Source organism: Papio anubis, chromosome 14 (genome assembly GCF_008728515.1).
Source record: "Papio anubis isolate 15944 chromosome 14, Panubis1.0, whole genome shotgun sequence".
NCBI classification, from domain to species: Eukaryota; Metazoa; Chordata; class Mammalia; order Primates; family Cercopithecidae; genus Papio; species Papio anubis.
The window spans coordinates 70,222,314-70,235,301 of NC_044989.1; the positions used below are offsets into that span (position 1 = coordinate 70,222,314).

The window sequence follows — 12,988 nt, forward strand, 5'->3', positions numbered from 1 at the left end:
CCATCTCAAAAAAAAAAAAAGCATTATTATTTATGGTAGAATTGCAGTATGAAGAGATAAGGAAACTGATCATGAAGAGGAAAGTAGCTTAGAGAATTATGATCATAAGGGCAGCTTTTCTGGCATAGATGTATGTATAGTTTGGGGTGATAAGCCTGAAGAAAAAGTCACTGACAAAAAGTCAGCCACTCATGAGGGAAACACTTGTAATGAGTTAGAGACAAAAGACATTTTGAATTTTTTATTTTTGACTTGCTAATATGATAAACTGAAGTAAGTCTTCTTTCTTGTATTTTTTAGTACTGCTGGCGTTGGACGGGTTTTAACTTCGGCTTTGACCTACTTGTAACTTACACCAATCGATACATCATTTTCAAACGCAATACACTGAATCAGCCATGTAGCGGATCTGTCAGTTTACAGCCTCGAAGGAGCATAGCATTTAGGTAGGATGAGATTCCCCACCCCACTCCTCCTCACTCCAGAGGAAATGTAAGAAATAAAACCTTGATAATTTACGCCAACATTAGTAGAACTTTGGTAAGCTACAGTATATGTGAAAGTGGTAGGAAATGATGAGGCTCCATTCCTGTGAAATGTATTGTCAGTAATCAGAATCATAAGATCTAGTATGTCAGGGAGAATGAATAGGCTGGAATATATACCAATAGGGAATATCAGCCTTGAAGTTATCGCCTTGTTGCTATTCCTAGCAAATTCCAGACTGTTGAAATATGTAGCAAGATATGTTTCCAGGAAAACATGTATTATCCTTAACTTTTTAAAGGATTTAATATATTAAACTTTGCCCAGTAGTTGCTAGCAATCTTTTTCTGAGAGGATACCAGAAGCTGACAAATTGGATAATAGCTTAATGAACATATGATTTAAAAGTCATATGTTTATACTTACCTTACACCAAATACAGAAATTAACTCAAAATGGATCAAAGATCTAAGCATAAGAACTAAAACTATTAAACTCTTGGAAGAAAACATAGGGGGAAAGCTTCCTAACGATTGATTTGGCAGTGATTTCTTCCGTAATACACCCAAGCACAGGCAACAAAAGAAGCAATAGATAAAATTGGACTTCATCAAAATCACAAACCCATATATCAGAGGACAGTGAAAAGGCAACCTGGGGAATGAGAGAAGATATTTGTAACCATACATTTGACAAGACATGAATACCCAGAATATACAGAAAATTCCTACAACTCTATAATTTAAAAAGAAAACTCAACTCAAAAATGGGCCAAAGACTTGCATAAACATTTCTCCAAAGAAGATATACAGATGGCTAAAAAACACATGAAAAGATGCTCAACATTACTAATTAGGGAAATACAAACCAAAACCACAATGATCTTTCACTTCACACCTATTGGGATGGCTATTAATAAAAACAGAATAAAAAAAAAAACAAAAGTAACAGGTGTTGGTAAGAATGTGGAGTATTTAGAATCCTTGTGCACTGCTCGTGGCCATATAAAATGGCACAGACACTATGGAACATAGTATATCGCTTCCTCAAAAAAATTGAACAGAATTACCATACAATCCAGTAATTTCTCTTCTGAGTATAGACCCAGAAGAATTGAAAATAGGGACTTAGGCTGGGCACGGTGGCTCACGCCTATAATCCCAGCACTTTGGGAGGCTGAGGCGGGCGGATCACAAGGTCAGGAGATCGAGACCATCCTGGCTAACACGGTGAAAACCCCGCCTCTACTAAAAATACAAAAAACTTAGCTGGGCGTGGTGATGGGCACCTGTAGTCCCAGCTACCTGGGAGGCTGAGGCAGGAGAATGGCATGAACCTGGGAGGCAGAGCTTGCAGTGAGCCGAGATTGCGCCACTGCCCTCCAGCCTGGGCGACAGAGCAAGACTCCGTCTCAAAAAAAAAAAAAGAAAGAAAATAGGGGCTTAAACAGATATTTTTGTATACTTATGTTCATAACAGCGTTATTCACAATAGCCAAAAGGTGGAAGCAGCCCACATGTTCACTGACAGATGCTAGAGAAACAAAATATGGTACATACATAAAAGAGAACATATTTAGCCTTGAAAAGAAAGGAAATTCTGATACATGCTAAACATGGATGAACCTGGAAGACATGCCAAGTGAAATAAGCCACTCACAAAAGCACAAATATTATAAGATTCCACTCATATGAAGTACCTAGAGTAGACAAATTCATAGGTACAGAGGGTACACTGGTGGTTGCCAGGGCCTGAGGGAAGGGAAAGTGGGGAGTTAGTGTTTAATGGGTAAGGAGCTTCAGCGAGGGAAAATGAAAATGTTCTAGAGATGGGTAAAGAACAATGTGGAAATATATTTAATGCCACAGAACTATATACTTTAAAATGGTTAAAATGATAAATGTTATGTATATTTTACCACAGTAAAAACATTTATAAATTATTTCTCTTGGCCAGATATGTGTAATAGCACAGGCTTGTCACTGAATGCAGTCAGATTACAGTTTGAAAAGACTTCCTGAAAGTCTTTTATCAAATAAAAAACAGAGGAAAAAGTAAATATGAAAGTGAGGAAGGGCTTATTTAATCTGTGGTTTAAAAATCCTGTGTTTATTTATTTATTTTTTTAAATCCTAGATTACGTTTGGCTTCTTTTGATAGTAGTGGAAAACTAATATGTAGTAGAACAACTGGCTATCAAATACTTACACTTGAAAAGGATCAGGTATGTTTGGTTATCTTCTGGTATGTCATTATAATATTTGTCTTTCGAATCCTCTTTTGAAAATTCTTAAGTAGAATTAACATTAAAGTGATGGTATTTTGACCTAAAAGTTGGTTTGAAAGCCTTTTGAAGGTAAAGATGAAAGTACCATGTTCACTTATGCATAACTGACCCCATCCCAATGGAAGCATAATTGGGAGAAAAAAAGAAAACACTATTTGAGGGGCAGGGAAACGCTGATTATAAGGCAATAATTGTTTATCCTGAATATCATCAGCAGCACTAAAATTCATTCCTAAAATTTTAGGAACTTAAGTGCTTTATCCATTGTGTACATAGTGCATTTATTTATACATTCACAGCAGGCGTCTTGAAGACAATCCTGTATGTCTCCGAAGCTCCTTAATATCATAAGAGCATTATTCTCTAGCCCATTAGGTTCGTAAGATGGCAAACTCTGTATTGTTCCCCAGATTATCTCCAAAGCCATTTATTTATTCATACATCACACACTTGGAGAAGTTTCAAAGTGTCATGATGAGAAAGTAGACCATTTTTAAAAGTAAAATTGAAAGCTGTTAAAATATTGAGGAAGTTTATTTCTATTAAAACTAATCATAATTCCAAAAGGCATAATGTTTTATTAAAGGATTCAAAGCTTGTTATAGTTTACATAAATTATGAGAAGTTAGTAGTTTTCCTCAGACTGAAGAGACTATCGTAGAACATCCTTAGCATTGCAAGTAACCCTGAAAGTGATCATTGTAACCTCACATGCCATATGAGAACTTCTTTTAATAGCATTCTTACAGAGGGTCATCCACTCATTGTTGAAACTCTAGCCGACCCCCATCTTACATGAAAGGTAATAGGTAGGAATGTCCATTTCAAGGCAGATATATAATGAGAAAGTTCAAATCTGCCTCCATCAGAATTCTCTGTTGGTCCTTCTTGTACCCTCTGCAGCTGAATAGACAATGACTATCTTTATTTCTACCTGAAACTTCATGAAAAATACCATCATGGCTCAATCCCAGCCAGAGACCTAAAAATGCACCAGGCCAAGATAGTAGTTGTATTCCATATGTTCCTTCAGCAAACATTTGTGTCCCCACCATGTGCTTGGTTCTCAGCTAGGAGTAGAAGAAATAAAGACAGGCTTGTGTTAATATAGACTAGTGTAAGTAGCATGATAGAATGAGCTCAGAGTGTGCAACCTTGAGGGAGAAGACTCTAACCTGTAACTGAGCAGTTGCCGGGGTTGGGGGTGGTTAATGGAGGAGGAGGAGAAAGAAAGACAGCTCAGGGAAAGCATCGTCTCCTGGAAAAGTGTTAAAGTCAATGCATACCTGAACCAAGCCTCAAACGGTGAGTAAGATGGAAGCAAGGGAATACACGGGTCATTCAAGGAACTGTAGGACGGTTGGAAGAGTTCAGTATAACTAGAGCCAGGGCATAAGGGCTGTGGATGGAGTTTGGAAGATTTACTTTGGGAGTTGTGTGTTTCATATAGGTTATGGATGTTGTAGAAAGAACGGAAAATATAAGTCAGCTGAAATAACAATCATACATGTACCACTCAGATACATTGCTGAGTTTTTTCTTCACCTGTATCTTTTTTGCAAAATTGAATCACAGTAGATTAGCTATTTTGTAACCTGCTTTTTTTAAATGGTGAAATATATATATATTTAGAATTCACCAGCTGGATTCAACTTAGATGATCCCAGTTTTTTGGCAGCATCTAAAAGCAGCATGCTCAGGAGCCAGTTGAACATGCGCTTTCTTCTTTCCATCAGCCCTGATCACGGTGTTGATCTTGGCCACCTCGGTGTCATAGAGCTCCTCCACAGCCTGTTTGATCTTACGCTTTTTGGCCTCGACATCCACAGTGAACACAAGTGTGGTGTTGTCTTCTGTCTCCTTCATGGCAAACTCAGTGGTTGGGGAGAACTTGTTGGCCGCATAGTGGTCAGGCCTGGGGAAGAGGCAAAGTGGGGTTACCTGGCCTGGGCCCAGTAGAAGAAAGGCTTAGTCTTGTTTCAGAGCCCAAGGCCAGGAGAGCCTAGATGCATCAGACAGTGAGGTAGTAATTGTAATCTACTTTTTTTTTTTTTCACTTTGTTGTACATAGCTTTTCTTGTCAATAAATATATATTCACAGCATCATTTTTATGAACTGCATAATATTAGTTGTTTTGGCTATACCATAATTTAGATAATTCCTCTTTATTGGATAAAGTTGTTTCTCATTTTTTTCAGTGCTATAGGAAATATACGTATATCTTTGTCCGTTTTTATGATATTTTAAAAGCGTAAATTCCAAGTAGAATTCTTGTTGCATGGTACATACAATTTTCTAATGGACAAATTGCCCTCCAAAGGTACTGTCCAATTCATACTGCCCCCCCGGCAGCAGTACAGGAGAGTATACCCGATATTGTGTCTTATCATTCTTTTTCATCTCTATCCCAGTGTAGTAAATGTGAAAACAAATATTTGTTTTAACTTTCATTTCTTTTTTATTTGTTTGTTTTGAGACAGAGTCTTGCTCTGTCACCCAGGCTGGAGTGCACTAATTTTTGTATTTAGAGTAGAGATAGGGTTTCACCATGTTAGCCAGGCTGGTCTTGAACTTCTGGCCTCAAGTGATCCACCTGCCTTGGCCTCCCAAAGTGCTGGGATTACAGGTGTGAGCCACCACGCCTGGCCCTTAATTTTCAATGTTCATTTCTTTGGTTAGTGTATGGTTGGGTTTTGTTATGCTTATTGAACACATCATCTCATGTAAACTGACAGCTTATGTTGTTTCTGTTAAATTTTTTATTAAAATGTTCATTTTTTTCTTGCTAATTTTTAACAGCTTTTATATATTAAAAATACTAACATTTGTGATAGTCTGTAGTTTTTACTTTTTCTCTTTTTTTTTTTTTGAGACAGGTTGTCACTCTCACTCAGGCTGGAGTGCGGTGGTACAATCATGGCTCACTGCAGCCTCCACCTCCTGGGCCTCACAAGTAGCTGAGACTACAGGCTTGAACCACCACGCCCAGCTAAATATTTTTGTATTTTTTTTATAGAGACGAGGTTTTGCCACGTTGCCAAGGCTGGTCTGGAATTCCTGGGCTCAAGTGATCCATCTGCCTCGGCTTCCCAAAATGCTGGGATTACAGGCATGAGCCACCATGCCCAGTCTTTACATTTTTGTCTTTTTTTTTTTTTTTTTTTATTTTTTTTTTTTTTTTTTTTTTTTATGTTGTTTGGTACATGTGCATAACGTGCAGGTTTGTTACATATGTATACTTGTGCCTTGTTGGTGTGCTGCACCCATCAACTCGTCATTTACATCAGGTATAACTCCCAATGCAATCCCTCCCCCCTCCCCCCTCCCCATGATAGGCCCCGGTGTGTGATGTTCCCCTTCCTGAGTCCAAGTGATCTCATTGTTCAGTTCCCACCTATGAGTGAGAACATGCGGTGTTTGGTTTTCTGTTCTTGTGATAGTTTGCTAAGAATGATGGATTCCAGCTGCATCCATGTCCCTACAAAGGACACAAACTCATCCTTTTTTATGGCTGCAACATTTTTGTCATTTGTCTTTTCAACCTTCAAAACAATCTATCTTTTTCTTTTATGATTTGTTTTTTTGGTGTGACCCTTAGGCCCCCATTTTACTAGGATTATATAAATAGTCATCTATATATTTTTCTGTTCTTTTTATGGCTTAATTTTTTACTTTGGAGTATTTGACGATGTATCTGAAATGTACTGGATGTATCAGTGTGTTTGAAATGCCTTATTGTACATGAAATACTTATAAACTTGCTTTCATTTCTAGACTTTCTGTTTTATTGATTTCTTTGTTATGAAGACAAGGCATTGTTTTAATTAGGCTAACTTTAAAATGCATTTTAATATTTAGTAATACAAAACCACCTTCATTTTTCTTTTTTCAAAAATCTCTCAGTTCTTTTTGCATGATTATTCTCCTGTATGGGATGTAGAATCATTTTGCTAAGTTTCCTTTCAAAAATTCCTGTGGGAATTTTAATTTATATGATTAAATATGTAGAGTAGTTTGTGGACAGTTGATGTCTTCCTTTCTGGAATATGGTATTTTCTACATTTATTTAGGTCTTCTCTTATGTCTCTCTCTAAAATTTGTAGTTTTTCCCATATTGTTCCTGTATTATTTCCTAGAAGTATAATTTTTAGTATTTTATTTTGTTATTTTTTTTTGAGACGGAGTCTTGTTCTGTCGCCAGGCTGGAGTGCAGTGGCGTGATCTCAGCTCACTGCAACTTCCACCTCCTGGGTTCAAGCGATTCCCCTGCCTCAGCCTCCCAAGTAGCTGGGATTACAGGCACATGCCACCATGCCCCGCTTTTTTGTATTTTAGTAGAGACGGGGTTTCACCATGTTGGCCAAGATGGTCTCAATCTCCTGACCTTGTGATCCGCTGTCCTCGGCCTCCCAAAGTGCTGGGATTACAGGCGTGAGCCACTGCGCCCAGCCAGTATTTTACATTTCAATTGCTAATATGAAATGAATCATTTGTTCTAATAGTTTTTGATAATGTAAGGAAGGTAGTGAATTTTGTATATTTATTTTGTAACTGTCTGTCTTATAAGACCATGCTAAATGGATTTTCACTATAGAAGGTTCCCTCAGACGGCAATGTGTAGGAAGGATTCAAGATATGATAATGGCAATAAAACAATTTATTGATTATATAGCTATAATTCAAATTAAAAGTGATGAGAACCTTAAAGAATGTAGCAGTGAAGATGAAAATACTGATGGGTTCTGGAAATAAAGTGGTGCAACTGAGAATTTGATTCTTAATCGTGTGTGTGCATGAGGAAATGTCAGATGGTTCATAGTTTTCTGATTTGGGCAATTTGATTTATAGTAGTGGTTTTACCTGAGATTTCAATTATAGGAAGGAAAATGAACATGACGTAGTGTTGGTGATGGTGAAGAGATGATGAATTCCGTTTAGGGCACGTTTAATTTGAGAACATCAAGGTGAAAATTTGATAGGCTGGTTAATAAATGGATTTGGAGTTTACAAGTAATGCCTGAACTAGAAATAATAATTGGATGAGATAACATTCAGGAAATGTGTAGAGAATATGACACGATAGAACCCTAGTGATCACTGGTATTTAAGAGATGGGCAAAAAAGGTAACCTGGTGAGACATTCAAAAGCTGCGATGGGGAATCAAAGCCAAATTGCAGGCTTGGCATGGTAGCATATGCCTGTAATCCCAGCACTTTGGGAGGCCGAGGCAAGAGGATTGCTTGAGACCAGGAGTTCAAGACCAGCCCTGGCAACATAGCGAAACCCTGTCTATACAAAAAATTAAAAAATTAGCCAAGCATGGTGGCATGTGCCTGTAGTACCACCAACTCAGAAACTGAGGCAGGAGGATCACTTGAGCCTGGGAGGCTGAGGCTGCAATAAGCTGTGATCATGCCACCGCACTCCAGCCTGGGTGACAGAGTCAGGTCCTGTCTCCAGACAAAAACAGACAAACAAAAAACACTACCAACAACAACAAATACCCAGAAATTTATTTTTTTAAGCCGAATTGTAAGAGTGAAAGTGGAGGTGACCCAGAAAGAAAGAAAGGAAGGGATAGATAGTAGCCAATAGTTGAGGGTTTGAATTTGAGTTACTTTATAACTAAGTAAAGATTATTCAATAGTGAGTTGTATTTGTAGATCTTGGAATTTAGACATATAAGATAGAATGTGGGGGAAGTAATAGAGGAATAGTATAGAATAAGTTGCAAAAACCTCAGAGAAGCAGGGATCTCTACATAGAGATGAATAACTAATTATCTGGAAGTAGAAGTGCGGACCTAGGAGGATGCTGCTGCTCTGCTGCTGTGATATGTGGGCTCCACAGCTTCCATCCATAGTGGAATAATGACAATAGAACTTTGCTGTAAAGGTACTTCAATGCAAATGCAGATGCAGATTGAACCTTTAGGTGAAGCAACACACTTGATGAAGCTAGGATCAACCTATCCTGTTTGGGAATGGAGAGTGGGGATTAATACAATTTAATATTCAAAAATTGGTGTGTCCATTCAGCCAAATGATATCCACATGGCTTCCTTCTTTCTCCAGAGTTGGCCCTTTGACCTGCCCTTCCCTGCCTCAATCTTAACTATATTCAAATACCAGAAGGCTAATCTTCCTCAGAAGCTTTTAGTTATTAGGTACAGAATCTTAATTTTTATCATCAGATATACATATCATCAAAGCATTTGTCCTCAACAAATTTGGTAAATGTGCCTTCATCCAGATTATTGATATAAATTTTGACTAGGTCAGGATGTCTCAAGTATCTGAAGACCAACCATGCTTTGGCATCGTTCCTCTCTGGTGACACTGTTAGCACAATCAGTCTAGGCGATGGCCTCCCCTGATTTTGTTCACTGATGTCTTTTTAAAATACCACTTTCCCTCATATAGAGAGAGAGATTGTGTGTGTGTGTGTGTGTGTGTGAGACATTTGTACTCTCTACCTTCTTTATTCAAATTTATCTCCTTGTTCCCTCAACACAGAAGCTGTGTCCAGTGAGTCTGCTTCAGTCACTCAAATATTCTAGTTTTAGTCCCTCTTCATGCAGGAATACATGCCTCAGTAAAAAATTAAAACTTTGGATTTAAACAGTGTTTAATAGTATCTTACCCAAAATAAATAAAGTGTAACTAATGCATACTATTGCAGAGAGTGTATGCCAGGCATTTAAAATGTAGGAATTCTCATTTTAGTGTTTCCTCTTTTACTCTGAGGATTGATTCTGTCTAGCAAATGCTTCTAGTAAAGGATATATGAGGTTCCAAACAGAGATCTGTAGCATCAGGGATGTTATATTTGTGTAGTGTCAACTCCTGTCTCTGGGAGTTCTGAGCATTCTTGTGTGTGTTGAACCTGAAATTGCTTTTCCATGATAATGCATTTTATGTTTCAGGAGACAAATTACATGTTTGTCATAGGGACAGTGGGAAATCTTAAACAATAGTAGGAACCCTGCTTTTTGGTGATGATAATGACTCCCGACCCTCATCCCAGTGATTTGCTGTACCCAACGGCCATCAGAAATCAAAGCCAAGTAGCCGGGCACATTGGCACCTGCCTGTAGTCCCAGCTACTCAGGAGGCTGAGGCAGGAGGATGAGGCAGGAAGATCTCTTGAGCCCAGGAGTTCAAGGCCAGCTTGGGCAATATAGAAAGACCCTATCTCATTTTTTTTAAATAATTATTTTTTAAAAGGAAATAAAATGTTTAAAACATTGAAGTCAAGTGAGAAGTTTATGTATTTGTAGACATTGTATCTGTTCACAAAATATGTAAGTATTTGATAGAAATTTTTGCAATAATGAAAACAACTACCATTATTGAGTACACAATAGATAGCTGGCTTTGTGAAACTCCCTGTGCATTGTCTCATGTAATCCTCCTGTAAGTCAGGTACTCTTATTGTCCCCATCTTACAGTGAGGAAGCTGTATTTGACAAGGTCACACAGCTAGTGGGTGGGAATTTGGAGAGTGGAGTTGTGGATCTCAGACTCAGGACACTATCTCCTTTGGTTCACTCAGTTCAACAGTTTGGTTTTTTGTTTTTATTTTTAAGCTATTGCTATCTAATTGTCATTAAATCTACAAATCTGTCTTATAGGAACAAGTGGTGATGAACTTGGACAGCAGGCTTCTGATCTTCCCCTTATATATCTGCTGTAACTTCTTGTATATATCACCAGAAAAAAAGAATTGAAAATAATCGTCACCCAGAAAATACAGAAAACTGAAGATCTCATCAGTTGGAAACAGTAGCACTTTGAAAACTTTTTAGGCCAGTTTTAATTTAATGGCCCTACTGATATTCACATCTAAGGTGACTAACAATGACAAAGGCCTTACGAACTGTACGGACAATACAGAAGATTATTCTTATCCTCATTGCATTTCTATGCATATACGAAAAAACATTTTAAAGCCAAGAAAATATCTGTCAAACCATTTCTGTTGGAGCGATGTCAACTCATGCGTTTAATTTAGCATCAGTAGAAAATTGCTGTAGGTAAATCTCACATTTATCTGCAACAAAATATAGATTTAATTTTTAGCTTAAACTTTCTTTCTGCCTTATGTTAGTGGACCTCAGTTATCCATCTGTAAATTTCTTTTTATTTGGCTAAAATAATCTAAAAGAATAATTCGGATGGCCAATTAGAAATGCTCTTTTCAGTTGGTGCATTTAAAGCTTTCCTTTAATATTTTCACCTCTCATTATGATGCCTTCTTTTAGTTCAATATCTTTCCAGCTCACACTTGTTTTTAATCATTAAATATTTTTTTCCTGGTTTTGGAGACTAAACTGCGAAACTTTTTTTTAAACTTAAGCATTGTCATTGCTATTTTTTTAAATTAGGCTTTCTTAGGATTTTAAGAACAATGAAAGTTAGCTTCACACCTTCAAATGATCTTGAATGAGGGAAAAATCAGTTTGATTCCAAGGATATTTCTTGCCTTACATGGTCTTTTCTTTGACAGTCTGTACACCTTTATTATTAGGTTTAGAATTATTTATGTACCAGATATTATAGTTTTAAACATTTTAATATTCTCTGATCTTTAGAATTATTTATGTTCAAATTTTAGTTGGGAACTTTGTTTCCTACTTAAGCTCAGGACTTTATACCCTCTGAATTGAGTGCCTTTGAGTTACACATGCTAATAGAAATTTCATAGTAAATGTAAATAAGGTCAGAGGATCTAATATAGAACCTGATGATGAAGCATTAATGTAAAAATGGAACTTATTTTTGTCAAAAATGAGATGTACATTTGTCGTGATTTATATATGTTGACCTTTTGTGTTTATTACTGTTTTGAGAATAGCCATGTTCATTTTCTTTCCAGTTAGAGTAAGTACTTCTGTGGTTAATGTATATTTTTATTATGGTTTTTAAAATGGGAATCATTTTTATGTATCTGTGCAAATAATAAATGCCCATTTGGAAAAAGAGTAAGTAAGCTCTTACATAAAATGGACCAAAAAACCCCCCTTAACTGAAACCAAAATTTTTTTTCTTTCTAGTTAGGTTTTTATTCCAACTCCTTTTAACTTTTGGAATTTATTAATAATTTTTTTCTTTCTTAATGATATGCCCATAGGTTCATAAATTGCTTTTGTTCTTTTAAAATTCATCCATTTGGTTTAACTTAAAGGAACCTTTTAAATGCCTCACCCTTGACCCTCAGAGCTGGAATTTAAATGTTTCTAATACAGTGATTTGGCTGTTATCAAGAGGTTACATTTCAGCTGGTCGTCAGCCGGGTGTGGTGGCTCACAACTGTAAGCCACTTTGGGAGGCCGAGGCAGGCAGATCATTTGAGGTCAGGAGTTTAAGACCAGCCATGACCAACATGGTAAAACCTCATCTCTATTAAATACACAAAATAAAAATTAGCCGGGCATGGTGGCACACGCCTGTAATCTCAGCTACTCAGGAGGCTGAGGCAGGAGAATCACTTGAACCCGGGAGGCAGAGGTTGCAGTGAGTGGAGATTGCACCATTGCACTCCAACCTGGGTGACAGAGTGAGACTTCATCTCAAAAAAAAAAAAAAGAGGTTACATTAATTATTTTTATATTTGACTATATTAGGTCTCTTTCACGGGAAGCTGTTGTTTTCTTTCTATCTCATTACTGTATAAGAGTTTCCTTACCCTTTATGTATTGAAATATATATAAATGCCAAACTTAAATTATTTGGATAATTAAGTTTTTGCAAATCTTGGAAGTAAAGATAATGTTTGAGCATATTAATGAATAAAGTTAACTGTTTCATTTCACTTATATAAGTTAACTGGCCAAGTTGGAATTGTATGTGGTTTCATCCATTGGTTCTGTCCTGGCCAAGTTGCTTATGTCATCCATAGACAGGATAATTCTTCAATCACAAGTAGGTTAATGTTCTTATTTGAGAAATTGATAATTGTCAGCTAGTAATTCACATTGGTAGTAAAGATGTGCTTTTGTTTTCTTACCAAATACTTTTATGTGTTTGCAGAGTTCTTTTCAATAGAAATATTTTCAATAAAGTGTTAATAGTGTAAGCTAAAGTATTATATAAACTATGGTTTATGAAAGCTTTGTGTTTTGTCAGCTTTTGTCTTACAGCCTCTACTATTTTTTTATGCTAGGGCTAGAAAACAACATTTATATTTTAAGAATGATTTGTGTTTGTCAGTA

At 36.8% G+C, this 12,988-nt stretch overlaps 1 protein-coding gene across 1 annotated transcript in view; it reads left to right on the top strand.

Moving 5' to 3' along the window:
- The window catches only part of GMCL1 (germ cell-less 1, spermatogenesis associated), a 53,209-nt gene extending 41,447 nt beyond the window's left edge, over nt 1-11,762 (top strand). The window contains exons 12-14 of the mRNA XM_003908769.4: nt 301-446; nt 2,623-2,710; nt 10,409-11,762. Coding sequence (XP_003908818.1) covers nt 301-446; nt 2,623-2,710; nt 10,409-10,504 — 330 coding nt within the window. The 3' untranslated portion in view covers nt 10,505-11,762. The remainder of the gene's footprint in view (nt 1-300; nt 447-2,622; nt 2,711-10,408) is intronic.
- Nucleotides 11,763-12,988: the final 1,226 nt, after the last annotated feature.